Raw genomic sequence first — 22991 nt, forward strand, 5'->3', positions numbered from 1 at the left:
CCCCGTTTGACCTGCACCCGCATGACCCGCGGGTAACCCAAATCAACCTGCCTGTTTGCAAGGTCTACTTGAGAGGGTGGGAGTGAGGGGAGCTTGAAAAGCCCCTGAAAGTCAGGAAAAAGAAAACCCAATTTGAAGTATTAGTAGGGTATTTTTTTTCCTAGTTTTTACGGATTTCTCTTCACCCAGCCCTCCCAATTCTCCCCGTCCCTCCTCCTCAGCTCCTCATTCACAATACGGCCCACGACTATTTCGTAGAATAATTTTTCATGTTTGCCAAACCCGCTAGTATTTCTTTAAGAAAAGGCAAACAAAAGGGGTGGAAATATCATTTCCCATGATATTGTACTCTCACTCTCTCGTCCACATGGCTCTGGTCGTTGTAATAATATTAGAAAAAGGATGACTACGAGGGTCACTAACGATGAGGCACTTGGAGTGCTTGCCGTCTTATTTCTTGTTTGCTGATCACTGCTTCCCCTCCATTTTACTCGGTGGTTTTCAAAATAAAAATGCCTTGTGTGGCATAATCAGCAAGCAAATGCGTTGGGATTGAGCCTCTAGCTCAATGGTCAAGGCTTTGTCCTTACTCCTTCGACTTGGAGGTCTGAGGTTCAATCCCAGCTTACCAACCCAAAAAAACAAGGAAATGCCTTTTCTGGTACCCACTAATTGCTCAAGACCTGCTCGGTTGGTCATCTCCTACTAAGTGATGATCAAGATTAGAGTGGTAGCAAAGATTTAGTTGTGTATCTAATGCACTTATATATCAAGAATTCTACCCTTTTTTTAAGCTGGAAAAACGGCCCGGGTCAGGCCGAAAGATGAAATTAATGAAATATATTAGTGCAAAGCAAGAGGAGGACAACCACGTAGCCTCCGAAACAACACGGGAAAACCCACTGAAAGGCACAATAAAACAGCGCTAAACGAAAGTTTTTTTAGTTGAGCCAAAACAAAGTCAATTGTCCAAACACCCCTTTGATGGGTTTTATAAGACGCTCACAACCCCTTTTCCTACTAACACTCGACTACCTAATCTTATTGAATTCACCCTTTTAACTCTATTTTGACTCAATTATCTAAACCTGCGTAAATCCTAACACTAAATGACAAATACTAAGACTTTTACAAAGCAAAACGAGTTGCATATTAGAGACATGTTGCATCACTTTAGATTTTCCTAGAGACGTGCAACATATAGAAACACAACATTCCGTTGAAGAGGTCCCACCACAAACACAACCAAACAATAATTGAGATATGCAATGACTCTTCAAACTACTGCTTGCAGGCTGTGTTTGTGGTGGGATCTCTTCAACCAAATGTTATGCTTTTATACAACAAACATCCATATCATGTATGCCTTGTGGGATACGCTAGTCTGCTCCACTTGAAGAGAACTCGGCCTAGAGTTCATTGATGATGACGTCATAACACCTCCCAAAAGTGTGTCATGAAACTCAAAGAGGTCTTGATGCAGAGCCAACATGGCAGCCATGTCATGCCTATGTGGTTTTGGTGGACTTCCAAGGTGCATTCCTGCAGTAATGTTGCTGGCTCTTTTTTGAACCTCTTTTTTAGACCTCTAAATGGCATAATTATGGAAATTAGTAAACTACAAAGTTGTAGGTCTCTTTGAGATCTTTCCAACGAGTATTTATGCTCGAAAATTGAACAAGAGGGTAGAAAGTTATGACAGTTTTAGTGGACTGTGTCTGTGGGTTCCCAAAACAGTCAAAGTTAGTGAGTTCTAATGCAATTAATGTTATGTTAGTCCATAAGCTAACTAGTGCAGGAGCTTGAACGAATTTGCTTTGGTTTTCTTTTATTTAAAGAGTTAGAAACATCTTTAAAGGGGATTTTAGATGTTGATTAACTTATGTAATTGATGGAATATCAATTGGGCTAAGCTTTGCTCCCATTCTCTTCTTCTCTAAGTTGTGTTCTTGATTCCTAATTTCTCTTCTTCTTCCCTCTTAAGCACCCGCATTATCTGGTATTAGAGCCTGTCATGCGTAGGTGGTTTTGGTGGAGTTCCAAGGTGCAGTCCCTTATTAATGTTGCTGGCCCATTTTGAACTTGATTTTTAAGCTTCTAAATGGAAGAATCATGGAAGGTGGTAAACTACAAAGTTGTAGGTCTCTTTGAGATCTTTCCAACAAATATTTGTGCTTGAAAATTGGACAAGAGGACAGAAAGTTATGGCAGTTTTAGTAGACTGTGTCTGTGGGTTCCCAAAACACTCAAAGTTAGTGAGTTCCAATGCAATTAATGTTATGTTAGTCCCTAAGCTAGCTAGTGAAGGAGCTTGAAAGAATTTGCCTTGGTTTTATTTTATTTAAAGAGTTAGAAACCATCTTTAGAGGGGATTTTGGATGTTGATTAACTTATGTAATTGATGGAATATCAATTGGGTTGAGCTTTGCTCCCATTTTCTTCTTCTTCTCTAAGTTATGTTCTTGATTCCTAATTTCTCTTCTTCTTCCCTCTTAAGCACCCGCATTGGGTCTGAAACATTAAAAATCTTGGATACCCCACATTCACTCAGTAAATCCATGATATACACCTTATCATTGACTCTTTTTTTAGATTCTTCTAAGGCCCTACCTTTTTTGCTTGAGCTTGTGATATGTACCAACCAAAAATCACTCCTTCCTCAAGAAAACCAACTGACCGTCCCTACCCTCAAAGACATTGACACGCTGACATTTGTCCTTTTCGGCCTGGTACTTAGCATTAGCCGTAATAAGCTTCCTATTTTATTCCTTCTGTTGGGGGTTCCACGCAAAAACAAGGATCCCACATCAGAAAATTTGAGGGATGTGGACGGGCTTACAAGGGAATGGGCACCGTCCCCTCAATGGCTAGCTTTTGAGGGTGAGTTCTACTCGGTTAAATTCCCTACAAATAGTATTAGAGCTCTGGGCGTGATAACCCCGATTTGCCTCCGAGGGTGGAAATTGTCCCTTGGGGAAGATCTCGGTAACCCCGGTGTGCCTCCGAGGAAGGTGAAATTCCCTCGAAGAAGATCTCGTAGTTCCCACGTTGCCACCGTATGGAGGGGCGAGATTGTCCACATTGCTTTAGCGTGGAGGGGGAGATTGTTGGGGTTTCCATGCAAAAGCAAGGATCCCACATCAGAAAATTTGAGGGATGTGGAAGGGCTTATTAGGGAATGAGCACCCTCCCCTCAACTGCTTGCTTTTGAGGGTGAGTTCTACTTGGGTCCCTACACCTTCATATTTCTTTTTCTTTTTGGATTCATCAAGGGATACCTTTTGCTTTAGACAGTGCCCCTCAACTTGAGAAGCTTTAGGGTTTTCCTCATGCTTGAATGGCATAACTCTTTTAAAGGAAAACACATAGACAAGATCCGGTATAGAAAACAACAGAAAAAGACAACGATTTGACCATTCTCATACATTTTTTGTATTTTTGGGAATACGTGCTCTCATTTTTGTTTCCTTGAGCACGTTTCACGATAGAGGACCTGTTTTCCTTTTCCAGAACGGGATCCCGTTTTGCTACCAACCCTCAATTATAAAGGTATATCTTCTTTTTATTCAATGACGCTTATGTATTCTTCTTATACATGGAAAAATTATATGGTGCCCGGCCGTCAAGTCCCATATAGATGGTACGATGGAAGTACCATCCTTGATATTTGTTCCAACAGCAATCACACTGTACGCTTGTGCACCATATAAAAACTCATTATAAAGGTACTTGTGTGAATGGTTTTAAATTTCGACCGAAATCCAAAATTTCGACCGAAATCCAAAATTTCGGACGATCGACACCGAAATCGATCAAAACATAAACGGTCATTTATCTCGGCCGAAATTTCTGAATTTCGGTCGAAATTTCGGTTTTTCCGAAATTTGACCCAAGAAATTTGTTTTTTTTTAAATATTAATTTAATATTTCACTGAAATTTCAACCAAAATTTAATATTGAATAAAATATTGGTTTCCGATTTTGTACCAGATTTCGACCGAAATTTCAGGGTCCGAAACCGGTACCGAAACCGAAATTTTAAACCTTGCTTATGTGTTCTTTTAAGGGAAACTATCGTATATTTAAACACATGTTAGAGCACAAATTAGGACACTTACTAAAATCCAGTGTTTAAAAACTTCTTGACTCGACAAGGAACTCGCCCGAGTCGACTCCTTTTTACCTTGTCGGCATTCCGCATTGCACCACATCCGCATTCCCTGTTTTGCCCTATAGAGCTAATAAACTCCTTTGAATCTCCCGAGTTATGACCGCATCAACCGCGTTCTTGGTCATATCCACGCTGAGTCGACAAGAATTTTTCTTGGCCACGTTCTGCATCACATCTGCATTTTTAAACATTGCTAAAATCTAAGAAAGTAATATTAGGCATGTCAACATGTGCTAAAGATACTAATAAATTTGGTGTTTCTATCTTTAACACGTAGCCGACCCCAACTAGTTTGGGACAAAGGCTTAGTTGAGTTGAGTTGTATCTTTAACACGTAATTGGGACACAATATAAGAAAGTCTAAGAATGCAACATACTAATTGATTGGAAACGTAGGAACCTTGTTGGCCCACTTGGGGTGGACCATCCATATATGCCAGGTGGGCCTGGATCAGGGGGTCATATGCACCTACATTACCGGCCCATGTTTTCATATACCCCTACATTACCACCCCGTCAAAACATGAGGTGTAAAATGGTGGCCCCAACATGCTATCTTTAGCACATAATTGGGAAACAATGTAAGTCTAAGAAGGCAACAAACAAACTAATTAATTGGTAACGTAGGAACTTAAATTTGGAGATGCTTGATGGTCCTCTTGGGGTGGACCATCCATGCCATGTGGGCCTGGTGGTCATATGCATCTACATTACCACTCCGTGTTTTCCATGAGGTGTAAAATGGTGGCCCCAACTTGCTATCTTTAACCCATAATTGGGAAACAATATTAGTCTAAGAGGCAACAAACAAACTAATTAATTGGTAACGTAGGAACCTAAATTTGGAGATGCTTGACAGCACTCTTGGAGTGGACCATCCATTGGTCATATGCATCTACATTACCACTCCGTGTTTTCATATGCCCTTACACTACCACCCCATCAAAACATGAGGCGTAAAATGGTGGCCCCAACATGCTATACATATGGAGCAAAATGGTGGCGCCCCACCCCATCAAAACGTAAGGTTCAAAATCGTGGGCCCCACTCTACATATGCATGGTTCGGTGGAGATCTTGGGACCCACCCCGTCAAAACATAAGGTAAAATGTCTGGCCCACCCGATGCATGGTTTGGTGGAGATTTTGATGGTGTGGCAAGGATGCTCTAATCAAAACATAGGACCACCCTTATTCGGGGTCCACTATTTTACATCCATGCATAGCGTGGGCGGAGAATGCCAAACTTAATTTAAAACATATGCATGAACTAACCCTAAGACCTTTTTAAGTTACAATGTCCGTCACATGAACTCTCATAAGAGAGAACTCCAACACGGCTCTAGTCGAACCCCACATGTTCCACAAACCCTGTCAATAACCAACCCCCACCCCCCCTCTGTCTCCATAACATTAATTTTTCATATGCTACCAGCTGAAAATAAGCACGTGTCCAATGCGTCAAGGTGATACGTATTAGGTTGGCAAACTTGTGATTTGAAATCAGCCAAAACAACGAAAAGGATATGGTCAAAAAGAATTGATTAAAGGTGTAACTGTTTTGGGTTGGTAGAAGTCTGGGAGAGCTTTAAGTAGGGGTTTGAAGTTAGGAATGGGGTACACTGTGAAAGCAAGAGAGTTTGAACAAGTAGACTCTTTTATTCTGTCTTTTCTTCAATTAGTGCTTCTTTAAAATAAAAAATTCTGTGTAAAGGACCCTTCATCTTTCTTTGGAATGTTATTTAGGGAGGTGTGCAACTCCTAGTTGCATAAAGACAAGTCCAGGAAGAAAAGAAGATCTCACTTTCCAAGTTTCCAGGGAAATTAATATGGGTGCTCCCTTATCAGCTTGGCCTTGGGAGAACTTGGGTAGCTTCAAGGTATGGCAATATCATATCACAAAAGAAATAAAATTATTCCTAAAATCATTTCTCCATTTTCATTCACTGATTCTTCTTTGTTAATGATCTTATTATACGTAGTTACCTTTCTTTCATGTCTGATTAGATATGCTCTTTTCCTTTTGTGTAGTATTTGCTCTATGGACCTCTTCTTGCAAAGGTTCTTTATTTATGGCTCTATGAAGATGGCAAAACAGATAGCTGGTGCTTATATATTCTTATCCTATTTGGGCTTAGAGGCCTCATTTATCAGATGTGGACCTCTTACAGCAACATGTTATTCCTTACAAGGAACAAAAGAGTTCTAAAACAGGGTGTGGATTTCAAGCAAATAGACAAGGAATGGGACTGGTAATTTCATTTGATTTTATCCTTCTTCCTTTCTTTTAATCAATCAAAGAAGCTAATCTAAATGGGTTTCCATTAAATTGATGGGATTGTATCATTTTCGTTTTCTTTTTGGGCAGGGACAATTTCTTGATCCTTCAAGCTCTCATGGCAGCATTGGCATGTTACAGCTTTCCAATCCTTGGAAATCTTCCCCTTTGGAACTGGAGAGGATGCATCTTTGCATTGCTCCTCCACGTGGGAATTTCAGAGCCTCTGTATTATTGGATACACAAGCGTTTACATGAGGGCTATTTATTTACCCATTACCATTCACTCCATCATTCCTCTGCGGTGCCTCAGGCCTACACTGGTACAAAGCAAATTGTGAAACAACCAGTTACTACAAAAGCTTAAGCTGTTAGAGTTGGTGTTATTCAATCATTTATATTTACTTCAACACAAATAAAAACCAATTTTTCCATTTGATCCCCCTCCTTGTTTTTTCCCCATTTTGGTTAGATTTATTACTGGTCAGTAAATCTTAAATTTTTTGTTACTCAATCCTTCTTCATTTTGTTGGTGCAGCTGGGAATGGAACACTTTTGGAGCACCTTATCTTGAGTGTGATCATAGGAATCCCTACACTGGGAGCTACTTTGGTGGGATCTGGATCCATATTCATGATCTATAGTTATTTCCTCATCTTTGATTTTTTGAGAAGCATGGGCCATAGCAATGTAGAAGTGCTTCCGCATGGGCTTTTCCACTCTTTCCCCTTCATTAAATATCTTATCTACACGTCAACGTAAGTTAATATTCATACACACTTAAACCCACTTGTATACATGCAGAATCTAGAGACTGGTTGGGGGCTAATAGTGTGAACTTTGTTATTGATGTTTCCAACTTCTAGATGATGAAAACCGAAAACCCACGTCCAATACTGCATTTTCTTAAATAAATATTGACCCTCATACCGGAGGATACAAACATTAGAGAATATCATATTAAATCTGACAGTAACTGGTATTTTCACATGGTATCAGAGCAAAGGTCCTGAGTTCAAACCTCCCGAATAGCAAAACTCCACATGTGATGGCCAAACCCAAAAAGAAGGGCCACATGTGCCACGTGTAGGCCAACCGAGGGACCACACGTGAGGGGAGTGTTAAAGTATAAAAGATTAAAAACACCTTTCTCCAACAGCTTAAGCTTTTGGAGTAACTGGTGGTTTCACAACAAATCCATCAGTCCCTTTCCTCTTTGCTATTAACTTTTCTCCAACCTTCTCTTCCTACAACTTCTCGTAAAGGAGCTCGCTTTCACCCAAATTGTGTAACGTATTTTCTCTTCTATTTTTTGGGTGAGTAACGTATTTTCTCTTTTGGTGGAGTATGCAGATACCATAGCCTACACCACACGGATATGAACACAAATTTCTGCCTCTTTATGCCTCTCTACGACAAGTTGGGAAACACAATGAATGAAAAGTCATGGAAGCTGCACAAGGAGACAAGTTCAGGTGCATATGAAGGAACCCTAAACACTGTCGATTTGCCAGAATCAATACACACACACATACACATATATGTGTGCGTGTGTATGTATATGTATCTTTCATATTTATGTTGCTATTCAAAAAAAAAAAATTCAATTTTATGTTGAATGATTAGAAATTTGTGTATTTTGTTCTTTCTTTTCAGTTTCTTTGTTCTGATCATCTCGGTCGCAGCGGGGCCGAGATGATCTGATCAAATTACAATCGACTTATAATTGAACATACAAATATAAATGCAGGGGTAAATGAAGGAGCGCCCGACTTTGTTTTCCTTGCACATGTCGTCGACATGACATCATCAGTTCATGCGCCTTTCGTCCTGCGCTCCTTTAGCTCATTGCCCTTCGCAATGCGGTTCTTCTTGTTGCCCTTGATGCCCGTAGCCTTCCTTGTCATGCTAGTCATGTGGGCTTCATCCAAGACTTTCTTGCATTCCTTCTACATGATCAGAGGCAAAATGCACCAGACTTGGGTGGTTCCTAGATTCGGTTTTCAGGTTGGCTTTGAGTATCTTTTTCAAGTTTAGACTTTTCAAATTTGGAGGAAAGACGTGAAGGATTAGCTTTTGACCTTCATTTTGTTGTTTGCTATCTTTGCAGTATTTCTTACCTTTTGCAGCTGATGGAATTAATTACCAGATCGAACAGGCAATTCTAAGAGCGGACAGAATGGGTGTCAAGGTTATTAGTCTTGCAGCATTAAATAAGGTTGGGTTTTTCTTCGTTCTCCTCTCTTGATTTTGACCTACGTTGGAGTGACGCCATTAAAAACGGAGATAAATGAAAAAAAAAGTGTCCCTGGATCTCTTTCTTTGGTATTATAATACTTTGAAAGGGGTTTGCCAAAGAAGTCTTCTACTTCACTTTATTTGCAAAAAGAGTTCTAGTTTGAAAATTTCCAAAAGGGAATTGCTAGCTCCATTGCAAAAGGCATTTCGCATGTCAGACCACCCACCTCATGAAAGCCTCGTATGGTCTGACATGTGACAGACCAGCTACGGAATCCCTTTGCAAAATAGAGTCATCAGGTTGAGTGAATTTTGAAAATTAGGCCATCCTCTCATCAATTTGTGACCAAATACCCATGGTGAATTTTTTGACTATTGAAATAGACCAAAATATCCATATATGTGAAAAAATTACCTTATAAAAAGACCAACGTACCCACGGCCGTCACTAATAAGTTTTGAATAAAATAGGGACTGACCCTTCAGCTCCAATGTCAAGGCTTTGTTTTTCAACGCAGAGGTCGTACGTTTAATCCTAGCTTCCCTACAGTAAAGAAGTTTTGAGTCAAGGGTATGTGAATATCATTTCTATATACACTAGCTTTCTTATGCACTGGTGTATAAAATGAGCCCATCCAATCAAAACATAGATATGTAAAATTGTGGGCTCCACCTTACACATGGCCTCGTGTGGAGATCGTGGGACTTAGCCCATCAAAACATGAGTCAAAATGGTGGGGCCCATCCAATGCATGGGTTTGAATAGAGTTGGTGGGACCCAACCTATCAAAACATAGCACTGAGCATCACGGGTATTTTGGTTTTTTACAAGATTATTTTCATCTATTTCACTTATTAAACATTTTGGTCTTTTGTGAGCACAATCTACCATGGATATTTTTGTCACAAAATTCTCCAAGACTGTTTTTTCAAAGGAAGCAGAAGACTCTTTCGCAAAAAAAAAAAACCCTGTTTAAATAGGCACAAGAGTCTCGTGGGTTTTTTTTTTTCTTGAACTTTCTTTTCCTGCAAAAATCAAATAGCTAGGCCATGAAAGTTTATACTATTGAGTACTGAGAGCAGAATTCGCTCTATATTACATTAAATTTTAAAAATGAATGTGACTTGATCCTGATTACAGAACGAGGCACTTAACGGAGGCGGGACACTTTTTGTGAAGAATCATCCTAATCTGAGAGTGCGAGTGGTTCATGGGAACACCTTAACAGCTGCAGTAATTCTCAATGAGATCCCAATGAATGTGAAGGAGGTCTTCTTAACTGGGGCCACTTCCAAGCTAGGAAGGGCCATTGCCCTTTATCTTTGTCGAAAGAACATTAGGGTCATGGTAATTCCTCACTACCTTCATTTCTGTTTATTATTCCCTAAAAAATTATTGGTATATTCATTAGATGATTGATTAGCGAACTAACTATAAACCATCATCTCCCCTTCATTCAATCACCTTTTGTTCATTCACAAAACCAAAGTGTATGATTTATACACGCGGTCATTCTAGTGAAGAAATTGCTTATTATAATTACATAATTGAATTTGGTAAACTAACAAGATGGTCATGGCAGATGCTAACTCTATCAAAGGAGCGATTTCAAGCGATTCAATCAGAAGCCCCCATTGAATTCCAGCAATACCTAGTCCAAGTGACTAAATATGAAACCGCGCAAAATTGCAAGGTAGCAATTCAAGGAGCATCTTAGCTTAGCTTATATTAAGATTCAATTAATCTTGATCTAAAACTACTTCAAATTTTTTTATTTTAACTTCTCGTAATGCAGACATGGATAGTCGGTAAGTGGCTTTACCCAAAGGAGCAGAAGTGGGCCCCGAGAGGAACTCATTTCCACCAATTTGTAGTGCCGCCCATCTTGTCCTTCAGGAGAGACTGCACGTACGGAGATCTCGCTGGGATGAGGTTACCCAGAGAAGTTGAAGGGCTCGGATCATGTGAGGTAGGACACGTTTTTTAGTTACAACATATGTCCATAATCATCTTACAAAATTGAATTACTATATATCTCACTTAAATTCCTCTGTTTCACTTGGATATTTGATAGTACACTATGCCAAGGGGAGTGGTTCATGCGTGTCACGCTGGAGGAGTGGTTCATATGCTAGAAGGTTGGACCCACCACGAGGTCGGCGCAATTGACGTGGATAAAATCGATTTGCTGTGGAAAAGTGCCTTAAAGTATGGTTTAACACCGGTTTGAAAGCTTCAAAGGAATCAACTGACTCTTTCTCTCGGTTATTCACATTGGTGTCTACAGTTGGGATTCATGAATAAAACCAAGCTCATAGAGAAGAAGCTCTCATGGGTTTTATGCTGTGCACAGACAACAACGTCTGTTATGAATTTGTAGTGCATGATTTACTCTAGATACTTCGTTAAAAGTATAAAGTTTGTTACAGAAATAAGAAACCTAAGACCCTTTCGTTTGTATTTTGCTTGTGATAATTTGTGAGTGCGCGCGTGTTCACAGTTGGGACTAGGGTAGAACTCTCCCTTAAAAGGCAGCTGTTATTTATAAGCCCTTCCACATCCATTCCCTTTTCTTTTTTTTGAAATAGCAATTTGTATAAAATGAAAAGTGAGCACCCGAGAAGGGGCAACCCAGAGAACAAAAACAAGAAAGATACAGGAAAGAAGGAGAAAAAACAATAAAAATTACAATATTAAACTACGGGGGAAGATGATCGAACCAGAGAATACTCTCTCCCCCAACACCCTGCTTGGCTAACACATTCGCCTTTTTGTTTGCCGACCTCCAAACGTGTTTAAAGACAATAGCCGAACCCGCAACAAAATCCTCAATTTCATCAAATAATGCCAAAAATCTCCAAGGAGGAGCTACTCCACCATTCAACCACCGAATCACATTCAATGAATCCCCTTCAACAATAATATGGTCCAAGACTTCCTTACTCAACTTCTTGATCCCAAAATAGGCCGCTTTGACTTCCGCCTCCGAAGAATCACACACACCAATAGGGCCAGAAAAAGCCCAAAGTATCTCACCAAACTCATCACGACGAAGGCCTCCCACCCCTGCCGGACCTGGGTTTCCAAAACAAGAACCATCAAAGTTGATTTTCAACAATCCTAGCATCGGAGGCTCTCATCTTTGGACTATGTTAATTTTTCTCTCACTACTAGAGCACACTTCCCTCCAACCTTCCCAAAGATCAAAGGCCGATACAAAACGAAATGATGGAAGACATCTAACTCACGGTATGACCAATGCTATAATCCGCATGTACAGATAATAAGGTGATTTGGCCATACCCTGAAACACCCTAGAGTTTCTTTCCTTCCAAACCACCCACCACGTAGCTAGCAAACACACATTCCACAATAATTTCCCTTTCTTTCTCCACGGCACAAACCCCCATATACTCAAAAGATTCTGAATAGTTCTAGGGAAGACCCAAGTGATTCCAAACCTCAGAAAGATACATCTCCATATGATCCTGGCGAAAGAACAACGCATGAACAAATGATTCACAGATTCCCTATCCTTAAGACAATGAGGGCAGTGATCAATTAGCCACATCCCACGGTTTCTCAAGAAGTTAATGGTTTGTATCCTTTGACGACAAAAGGCCCAACCGAAGATACTAACCCAAGGTGGGCAATGAAAATTCCATACCTTTGCTGAAAATGCTGGAACAGAAAGAGGCATCAGACCATTATAGAAAGATTTAACAGAAAAAATGCCAGATGGTACCACTGTCCATATTCTTTTGTCCTCACCCCCACTTTTTACATAGCACTTATTAAGGAGCCGCCGAAGCCTAGATTCATCCTCACTTTCCCACTCAAAAAGGATTCTTCTAAAGGCAAGACACCATATCAACTTACCACCACTACGATCAAAACAATCACAAACTAAGGCTTCTTTGTTAACAGCCACCCTATACAGCCTAGGGAACAAGATCCTTAACTGCTCATCTTCACACCACACATCATTCCAAAACTTAATTCTATCACCACCATAGACCTTGAACCTCACCTTTAAATTAAAGGAACAAGCTAGTTTCAGGATATCTCTCCATGCAGTCGACCCCTTTTTCTTATATTCGTCCTTTGATTCCCACCCACCCGGAATACAACCATACTTACTACAAATCACCTTAGCCCATAAATTAAACTGCTCTTCCCCAAATCTCCACAACCATTTCCCCAATAAGGTATGGTTAAACTTCCTAAACCTCCTAATGCCCAAACCTCTAAACTTTATAGGTACACATACATCCCTCCAGTTACCAAAGAGATACCTTTCTTCTCCCCATTCCCACCCCACAAAAATCTACGCTGGATCTTTTCAATGCGCAAGGTAACACTAGCCGGACACATGAAAAGAGACATAAAATATATAGGCAAATTGGCCAATACTGCCTTAATCAATACCAACCTACCTCCCCTAGACACAATATTTCTCTTCCAAGTATCCAACCGTCTCTCAATCTTCTCAATTATCGGTTCCCAAAAAGTTTTATTAGATTTACTAACTTCCAAAGGTAAACCTAGATAAGAAGCGGGAAGATAATCAAGATCACAACCAAAAAATTCCGGCCATCTCAAAAGCCCCAGCTGAGAGAATATTTAGGGCATACATTTTAGACTTGTGAAAGTTTGATCTTTGACCAGATATAAGTTCATAACATCTTCAAGTAGCTTTCAAATTAAGCACTTGATCTAGGTTCACAAAATTGAAGGGTGTCATCCGCAATTTGTAAGTGAGACACCTCTACACTATCACCCCATATTTTAAAACCCTTAAACATCTCCAGGCTACTACCTTTAGCCAACAATCTACTAAGAGTTTCTGCCATAATTACAAACAAGAAAGAGGATAACGGATCCCCTTACCTAAGACCTCGGGAGACATCCATTCCCTTTTCTGACCGGGATCTTTGTTTTCACTTCCCCCAACATTCTCCTCCGTCCACGTGGAAATAATGTGGGAACTACGAGATCTTCCCTGAAGAATTTCCTCTCAAGGGTACACCAGAGTTACCAAGATTTCCCCCCTCAATCCTCTCACGACTCAGCGCTGATACCACTTGTTGGGATCTGGGTAGAACTAACCCCTAAAAGCTAGTCGTCAAGGGAGAGGGGTGGGTGCCCGCATCTTTATAAGCCCTTGCATGTGTTTCTTTGGCACTTAATGTGATGTATTCATGTATAGAGTTGGGTTTTCATGCATTTAATTTGTTTTATTAATTGTGCACTGTTGTTTAAAAATGGAAATGATCTTGTTTGGAACTCGTACACGGAAGAATCGGTACATGCATGAGGACGTACCCTTTAACCATTCTTCAAAGCACTTTTGCATTTTTTCATTGAGGAGAAAAAAATTTGAGAATGATGTTTCTTTTTTTTCGGTAGGTAAGCTGGGTTTGGCGGGACCCCTACCCATTTATTGCATAAAGATAAAGATGTAACATTCATGGGTTCAAGGAATCATCCCTAACTCTGAACACATGAGAGAGAGATTCAAAAATTTCGTGATAGACAAAAAAGAAAGTAGATCGAGCCCAAAATCTAAGAGTTCAAACTGCTCAATACTCTAGTTACATAATTGGCTAGCTTGGTGGGAACATGTTGAGATCTTTGGGAGCATCTTACGCAAGGCATGCAAGGATATTTAAACTTTGTATTTGTCTGCCATCGTTAATCTAGTCATTTTCCGAAGGTCCCTTTTCGAATTTACTTGGTCTCGTTTGGTGTGGGATGAGTCTAGATTAACAAGGTCTTGTTTTTCTTCTAAGTGATAAAAGACTAAAAAACTGTTTACAAGTTGGGTCATTTGGCGAGGGTCTACATGAAGCATGCCATTACTTACTTTCTCCAGGTTTGTTTCTCCGGTTGCAATATATGCCTCCTTTTGTCATTCCTTCCGGTGTGGCAGAAATGAGCTCTCTATCATGAAGCTTCTTTTAGTTCACTGGCCTCCATTCATGAGTAGGAGTTTTTCTCGACGTTGCTGCTTTTTTTGGCATGCGTCGATCAAGTGGGTAAAGTCTTGAGAGTTGCTCGAATGCTTACAAGTGTTAGTGATTTTGCATTTTCAAAATCATGTATATTACATGTTTTAGTGTTTTGGAAAATGTTTTATCAAAAGCGTTTGGGAAAAAGAAAATGTTTTCTTGGAAATATTTGCTTTTACAAAAGGATGTAGAAGTGTAGTTGAAAAGATAGTCCCACATCGGATGAGAGAAAAGAAAGAGAAGGGCTTATAAAGCACTACCTTTTCTAACTCTTGTTGATTGCACATTGGGTTGGACCCGCGGGACGGTGCAACGCACCGTTCGCACGCGCGCGCTCGACGTGGGCAATGGGCTATAGGGCGCATAGTGGCGCTTTATTGGCGCTTTTTTGGCGCTTTTTTAGGCGCCCTTTGCACTTCGCACGTACGCAACGTCGCGAGGAGCGATTGGAGCGATTGGAGCCTTTAATTTTTCCAGATTTGATCTGCACCGTTGGATCAAGATGAAGGTGGACCGGTCGGATGGGTGGGTCAAATGGTTCGCAGGCCCATCAAGCCGAATGGTTCAGTTGGGTTGGGCTTCGGTTCGGGCCTAACGGTCGGCCCAACGGGCCCATGACTCCAACGGTCAAAGGGTGTGATCAAATGGGTTGTGTCCCTTCCCCCAACGGTCATGTGCCAAGGGGGTGCGATCCACACCATAGATGGTTGATCTAACGATGACTGGGTTGGAGAGAGGATTTACTCAAACCAACAGTCACCTCTAGAATCGATCAGGACCATTCAATATCAATGGGTGCGATCTAACGGTCAGATTTCAAACATTCTGGAAAGGTGCCCTGTAGAGGTGTTTTTCACACTGAAAAGACACCAGATGGTCTATAAAAAATGTGCAAACTTCTTATTTCAGATAGAAATCGAATTGGCAATTCTGACTGATTTTACACTCTCTTCTACACTCCTACAAAAATCCCCAAGTATTTCTACATACTGTTTTTCTTTTGTTTACTGTTCTAGATACTGTTTTTCTGCAGAAACAGAATTTAGAGATTTCTCTAAGGCTTGAAATTTCGGAAGGGCATTTCGGGTTTGATTCCGCTAGTGCTACGCGTCATCAAACATTAGTAGGGCTTCCTTACTAGGCTTCATTGTATCTTGGAGGCAATTCGCGGATCCCCTTTGCACACTACTAGTGGGGGCGAATCTTGTCTTAAGGAAAGTGATATCACGCCTTGAAGCAACAAGTTTCTGTTTTCTATCATCAACAGTACCCTCTACAAATTTTCCAACAAGACTAAAAAACTGTTTACAAGTTGGGTCATTTGGCGAGGGTCTACATGAAGCATGCCATTACTTACTTTCTCCAGGTTTGTTTCTCCGGTTGCAATATATGCCTCCTTTTGTCATTCCTTCCGGTGTGGCTGAAATGAGCTCTCTATCATGAAGCTTCTTTTAGTTCACTGGCCTCCATTCATGAGTAGGAGTTTTTCTCGACGTTGCTGATTTTTTTGGCATGCGTCGATCAAGTGGGTAAAGTCTTGAGAGTTGCTCGAATGCTTACAAGTCCCATCTGAAACTATGACCCACAATTCTCATTGGTCCAGTCTAAGGAGGTGGATTTGCTCCCTCCAGTTTGACTCGTCGGTGACATGCCCCAGCCTATTCTAAGAATTTCAATATAGTCTGTGCCCGAAACTATTTTTGCAAGAAAAACTAGTGTGTGCACCTGCCGTTTGTTAGAATTTCAGTATAGGCTGTGCCCACAATTTTTTTCTCCGAGAAAAATAAAGGCCCCTGATATCCACGACCATGTTTTGATAGAGAATTTATATGGTGTGTGGCCATATAGTCCAGTATTTTTAATGAAGTACTATACCTCCCTCTTCATAGGAATATCTAAACCGTTCATTCCCTGGGCCACGTCATAAATATGACCTCTGAGAGAGTATCATTAGACAAATAAATTTTAATTCTCATAGGTTTTCCCATCGTTCCCGCAGATGGCTTACATGTGCATTTTGGAGTGGACATGAAGACTTCCATACATTTCGTTAACTAAGAAATTGAGAATACCAGACGACAAAACATGTGACCTTCGTTAAGCATCATTTAATTGCCCTTGGGATCTTGAATTTACACAAATTTTGATGGAAAAAAAATATCTCAAAGCAGGTTTTAAAGTCTAAAAGTGTGTGTAAATTCAAGTTCCCAAATGGCATTGACAATTAAATGATGCTTAACAGGCACTCGCTAGCAAAACCAAAAAATAAAGGATAAAGAAAAATGGGACTGGAAAAATTCGAGTTTAATACGGCAATGGCAAAAAAGCGCAACAGTCAAATGAAAAAAAAAAAAAAACACTTAATACTTTTAACACTAATGATAACATTAAAAAAAAAAAAAAAAAAACTTTTAATATGGTCAAAATTTGTCATTTCCAAAATATATCAAAATTATTGAACAACTTCAATCCACTCCATGTTTATAACAAGAACTGGCATTCACTGTCCATGCTATGCGTGGGTACGAAATGGTGGGGCCCACCCTAGCAAAATACGAGTTACAAAATGGTGGCCCCACATAAGATGGGTAAAATGGTGGACCCCACACATCAAAAGTGTAAATGGTGGTCTCCACTTAGACCTGGCAAGAAGTGACCCGGACCCGTGGATCGACCCTGCCCGCCCGTAATTTCCAGGTCCGGGTCACTCATTTGTGACCTGTTTGAAAACGACCCACGGGTCCACCGGGCCCGTAAAAACTTGACCGGTCCGGTGGACCCGCGGGTGCCCGAAGTGAAACAATGCCTTTTTCCTGTAGTTTTCATGTTTTCATGCATTTTTTCGTAGTTTTTTCCATAATTTTTCTATAGATACCTTCCTTCGGTATTTCTTTCCATAGCTTTTTTAATTTGAAGCTTTTTCCCCGTAATTTTGCTCTACCGGCATGGTTATTATTGCTAGCCACCGTTGCAGAAACGTACTTCCCCCATCCTTTGCAGTTTGCACCACGTCAATGAATAAGACAAATCTTTAAAAAAAAGTCAACATAAATAGCTATCATCACATGATCGCATGCAATTGCAAAGGATGGACGCGAAATAGCCTTTGGCGAAGGTGGCTAGCAAATCCCTATAAAAACAACAAAAATCTTTAAAAAATAAAAAAATCATTAAAAAAAAGGGTGACCCCCGGGTCCACCCAGCCCATACGGGTGGGGTCCAGGTCAACCAACTAGTGACCCGTAAATTTCCGGGTCACTTTTTACCCACCCTGTTTGACCCGAACCCGTAAAGGTCGGGTGAAACCCAGCCTGGCCCCCCATTTGCCAGGTCTATCTCCACTCATGCTATGCATGAGGTGTAACAAAATGTCATGGAAAACAATATTCCATGGAAAAAATCCAAGATCTAGGCCATGTTTGGTAACCATAAATTGTTTCTCCATGTAAGTGAGTTTTTTCATGGTGAGGGAAGGCTGGGGAAGGAGACGAGAGGGTGATAAGGCTGAAGGACAAGCAAAATACTCCACTTTTTACTCTCTCCTCACTCATGCCCTCTCAAGTCTTTCCATCTCTAGATTGTGTTGATAACATTTCTACGAAAAAAAAAAAATGTCTCCAAACATGGCCTTAGATAAGTTTGATGGCAAGAAATCAATTTTCCCTTTATAGTTTGGGAAAATGTTATCAACACAACCATACTTTTATATGGAAAATGATATCAGCACCAAAGTGTTTTGATAAACATGTGCTCCACTTGTCTGTCGTGTAGTATTTAAAGAGATGTCAGAGGATATTACGGTTCTCAAAAAGCTCTTAAAGCTTTTTAAATACTACACGACAGACAAGTGGAGTGCATGTTTATCAAAATACTTTGGCGCAGATATCATTTCCCTTTTATATTTGCACAAACTCAGCTGTCTTTTCTTTGGGAAATGCAATAGCCATTTGACAGCTATTTAAATATTTAAAAGACATGATGTATTAGTGAAAATATCAAAATATGGTTGTGCTTATATCATTTTCCTTTTTTAAAATCTAAATTTAAATGAGAACAATTATGCAACTTCACAATTCCATTTTCACGATCCCATATATTTTCATTCAGGGATTTGCTAGGGTCCATCGCAAAAGGCTTTTCTCTCGGCCTCTCTCTCTATCATGGTATGAGCAAAGATCTTAGGGAGAAGGAAAGAAGAACAGTCTATCCATCCACGTTTCCCATCTCATCTCTCGGCCTCTCTCTATCTCTTGCAAGCTTCTCTCTCTCGCAAGTCTCTTGCCTTTCCCTATCTTCTTTCGCGTGAACCCCTTTTATCTCTGTTTTCTGTTTCTTGCTTGAAACTCCATCTCCTTCTTTCGTATTTCCTTTCATCTCTCGTATTTCTCTCTCTGTTTTTTGGGTCGCCGTAACCCTCATATCCTAAAATCTCTCTCAAATCTCTATGTATGTCTCTCCCCCTTTGTGATTAACATACTATCCCTCCTCTCTGTTAATTGCATGTTGCGATTAACATACTCCCCCTCCTCCCTGTTGTAATCGCAAGTTGCGATTTTCACTTACCCTCGTCCTTGCAGTTAACATTTTTGCTTACCCCATATCTTGCAATTACCAATTTCACTACTATATTGGATCGAAACTTTGGGCTTAATCATTGTTTTGATTAAAGTTTCAATTATCTGCACATTGTATAGAAATGGAAATCTTGAATTTTGATGGAAACACTAGTAATCAAATGCATATGGTTTATTACTTGTGGAGGACAAAAACTGATGAAAAGATAAAAAAAATGAAAAATGAAAAAAGAAAAAGAAACATCTGTTATAAGTTTTCCACGTCTGTTTGGTTGCACAATTTCTCGGGTTTACTAAGACCCTGTTTGTTTGGATTTTTAGAACAGATTGTGAGTCCAAAACCGATTATTGGACTCACAAATTGGCTCTCATTTCTCAAAATCGAAAACAATCAGGGCTCAAGTGTTTTGATCAATTTTGGGGTGCCACATCATTTACTAGTAAGTTTTTGGTTGTATGTTTTGATTCAAACTAATAGGAGACTACTTGCCTTGCCCTCTATCAAGCTACATGAAAAAAGATTGTTTGTTTACTCGTAAAGTCTTTGGATTTAGCACTCTTCTTTCTCCTCTCTATATTGGTAATGACGTCCCTACTGCTTCCTTATTTTAGTAGTGACACTATATACCAGGAAACTACTTCAGTTGCAACTAATGGCAATCAAACTGTACTCGGCACTACTTCAGTTGCAACTAATGGCAATCAAACTGTACTTGCCGCTACTTTATGAGGAGACTGTTAATATTACACCTGTTGACTGCTTCAGTTCTAATTCACCACTACTACTAGGCAACTGCATGCAACCAAATTGACCCTATGGGAATCCTTTGATAGCTCAACCTTCCCCTATTAACTTGTGCAAGCATATTGCAGCTCATGTGTTCTACAGGTCCGAATCTTCTTTAATTGCTGGGAGAATTTCATGCTTTTTGAGGCCGGCCCACATGGAGTGATTTGAGTCGACTGTGGCCAACACAAAAGGTTGAATATGGGAGCCAACACAAAAGCTTTAACATGGGAAGAGAGTGTAGATAATTAGATTCGAGGGTAATGTCATGTCATGTGAACATGGGACGAAAATTTAGCATTAGGTGGATTCCTTTGACACACAATCTTGGATTTTTCTTGTGGAATTTCGAAGGGGCATTTAAAGGTTTGTTCATCCCACAAGAAGCCAAACCTCCTTTAATAAAGTTCTCAAATTTCTCTCTCTTTTTAGAAGAGTAATGTTTGTGCCCAAGTTTCCATTGATTTTTCTTTGTAATATTTTTTTTTATTTCCAATTATATTGACAGAAATGCAATCATATCAGTGCTGTCCTCTTTGGTTGCCTTTAAAATTAATCTCATATGAAAATGGTTTCCTAGTTAGATATGATTATTTACAAATACCTTCCAATATAATCTCCCATTTGCAGATTACATACAATCTCTTATGCATAAACTCTTATTTGCATATGACAAATAATGGTCTAAATTTTTTTATATCTGTCTTCGTTAATAGCTTCCAAAGTGGACTGCCTCAGTTGATGGCTTCCAAAGTGGACTTAGTGCACCATTTACGAATAAGTTCTACTTGAAATAAACTTATCTGCTAATAAGGGCCAATTTCGGTAGTATCCATAGTCCTTTTAGATGCTGATTCCATCCTCCTTACCTTGCTACGATAACAAAATAAAGAATGGAAACTGAGATTAACTCCATTTGGCACTGTTTGAATCGCAAGAAATTTTGTGGAAAAGTTAGGAAAAGAAAAAATATTTCTAACATTTCATGCGTGTGAAAAAAGTGACATGAACTGCCAGTTCAAGTTTTATTCACAGGGACAGTTAATTTATAATGATATCCCTAAAATTTATCATTTCCATCTAAATTGGCAAATAAAAAAGAATCATCGAGAAATGTTTTCCCTACAATCCAAGCAGGACCTTTGTTCTTAGTTGTTATACCATGCATATGCATGTTTTTCCCCGGGCAGAAATAGAAGTAAGGAATCCAACCCATTTCATTTATATGCTAAAAATATGCTATCATCAGATGAGTTGTATATACAATTTATGGCCTTTAAACGCTCTACACTCAAACACAAGCACACTTCGTCTAAGGGCAATGTAGGAAAGATAATATGATCCTAATCGTTCCTTTCAGGTCGCTCCAGTGGATTGATCTAAAGGGTGCTTCTACACCAGAGGAAATGCAACACGATAGAAGAATTCACTCGTCCGTGTAAGATCCTCGAACCTACCATGCCCTGTGCCCAACCCAAACCTACCATGCCCCCCCCACCCACACACACCCACGCACCCACCCCACCCACACACACCCCACCCACCCACACACACACACCACATTGTCTAATTTATGTGCATACATCATATAGCCATCAGTACCGGTTTTGGACCCTGAAATTTCAGTAATTTCAGTGAAATATTAAATTAATTTTAAAAAAAAAACAGCTTTTTTGGGTCAAATTTCGGAAAAACTGAAATTTCAGCCTAAATAAATGACCGTTTCGGTTTTTGGTGGTTTCGGTGTTGGTCTCCACCGAAATTTAAAACCATGCATATAGCCACTTTGGTTTTTAGATACAACCCCCCCCCCCCCCCCCCCCCCAAATTGTCTAATTTATGTGCATACATCATATAGCCACTTCGGTTTTTATATACCCACATTAGTCTCTTTATTTACACCTCTTCTTTTCTGCCGGTTGATTTAAATGTCACAAATTAGAGGTTTAGAATCATTGGATGTGGGAGAGCAGTGGTGAATGGCCATCCATAGCAAGCGCTGGTTGATAAATGGGTTGGTTCGTTGAAAAAGTGGTCCCCCACATGTACTTCTTACAGCTCATATTTTTTCCTCATCATATAATTAGTAACCATCACCCATAGATATATCACTAGGCCTAGTTCTAGGATCCTGACCTCGGACATTGATTTCAACACAAAGGGAAGTCGTATACTAATTGCCTTTTACTTGGGTGAACAATTGTACAGGTCAGAGCATTTTTGGCTCCACTTAAAAATCTTTCTTGAAATATTTTTCAACTAACACATTGTTTGGGTCAATTTTTTTCAGGTGAAAATTTTTTATCAGAAAACCTCGAAAAAACCAAGTCAAATGAACGGCCAAGAAAATACAGCCAACTATCACATTTAATGAGAAAAAGTCTATTGGTCCAGTGGCTTGAATTATTCCACTGGGGAAGATTTTGGGGAAGCAGAAGATGAATGATTTGGCATGTATGCCTATGCTGCAACATTTTTATGGCCCATTCTGGTTAAAATTTCTCCAAGTAAAAAATAAAACAAAGCTATGGGGAGGCCCACCTTTTGAACTCTGTAGACCAAAGCTTGCTGGGCCTCTTCTATACAGTTGTTGGCCTAAGCAGAAATAGCAATTTTTGTCGCCGAATGTTGTATAATTCCTCTTCAGAGAAGTTCATGCATATACGAGCTGAGAAATCGCTTAAGACAAAGTTAATTAATTAGAAGACTTTATATGTTAGCTAGATCATGAAAAACTCAATGTCAGATTATCTGATACTTGGACAGCACCTCCCAATCAGCCATTGTTGCGTGAAATCCATTCTTGAAGAGAGTTCCTAAGGCAGCCTTTCTCAATCTGGATTTGGGGTGCCTTTGCTTGTGAGAGTGGTGAGCTCACTCCTTGTGTTTGATGTTATATTATGCTACATTATGTGCTCAAAGTTGGTGTTGA

General features: G+C 39.9%; 1 protein-coding gene across 1 annotated transcript; it reads left to right on the forward strand.

Annotated features, from left to right (window-relative positions):
• The first annotated feature begins 5766 nt into the window (after positions 1-5766).
• On the forward strand, positions 5767-11147 carry LOC143850827 (very-long-chain aldehyde decarbonylase CER3-like). The gene is made up of 11 exons (XM_077360089.1): positions 5767-6050; positions 6202-6422; positions 6539-6771; positions 6987-7206; positions 7802-7923; positions 8199-8455; positions 8559-8666; positions 9828-10034; positions 10270-10380; positions 10483-10656; positions 10762-11147. The coding sequence occupies exons 1-11, from the start codon at positions 6000-6002 to the stop codon at positions 10915-10917; spliced, it is 1860 nt and encodes a 619-aa protein (XP_077216204.1). The 5' UTR covers positions 5767-5999; the 3' UTR covers positions 10918-11147.
• Positions 11148-22991: the final 11844 nt, after the last annotated feature.

Source organism: Tasmannia lanceolata, unplaced genomic scaffold (genome assembly GCF_043159265.1).
Source record: "Tasmannia lanceolata isolate RefF3 unplaced genomic scaffold, GAP_Taslan_0.1 ptg000018l, whole genome shotgun sequence".
Classification (NCBI taxonomy): Eukaryota; Viridiplantae; Streptophyta; class Magnoliopsida; order Canellales; family Winteraceae; genus Tasmannia; species Tasmannia lanceolata.

Excerpts from the sequence above, each read along its gene's own strand:
- LOC143850827 (XM_077360089.1), top strand. The coding sequence starts at position 6,000 with ATGGGTGCTCCCTTATCAGCTTGGCCTTGGGAGAACTTGGGTAGCTTC. Across the intron at positions 7,924-8,198 it reads GCACAAGGAGACAAGTTCAG|GGGTAAATGAAGGAGCGCCC; the intron begins GTGCATATGAAG and ends ATATAAATGCAG. Across the intron at positions 10,381-10,482 it reads AAACCGCGCAAAATTGCAAG|ACATGGATAGTCGGTAAGTG; the intron begins GTAGCAATTCAA and ends CTCGTAATGCAG.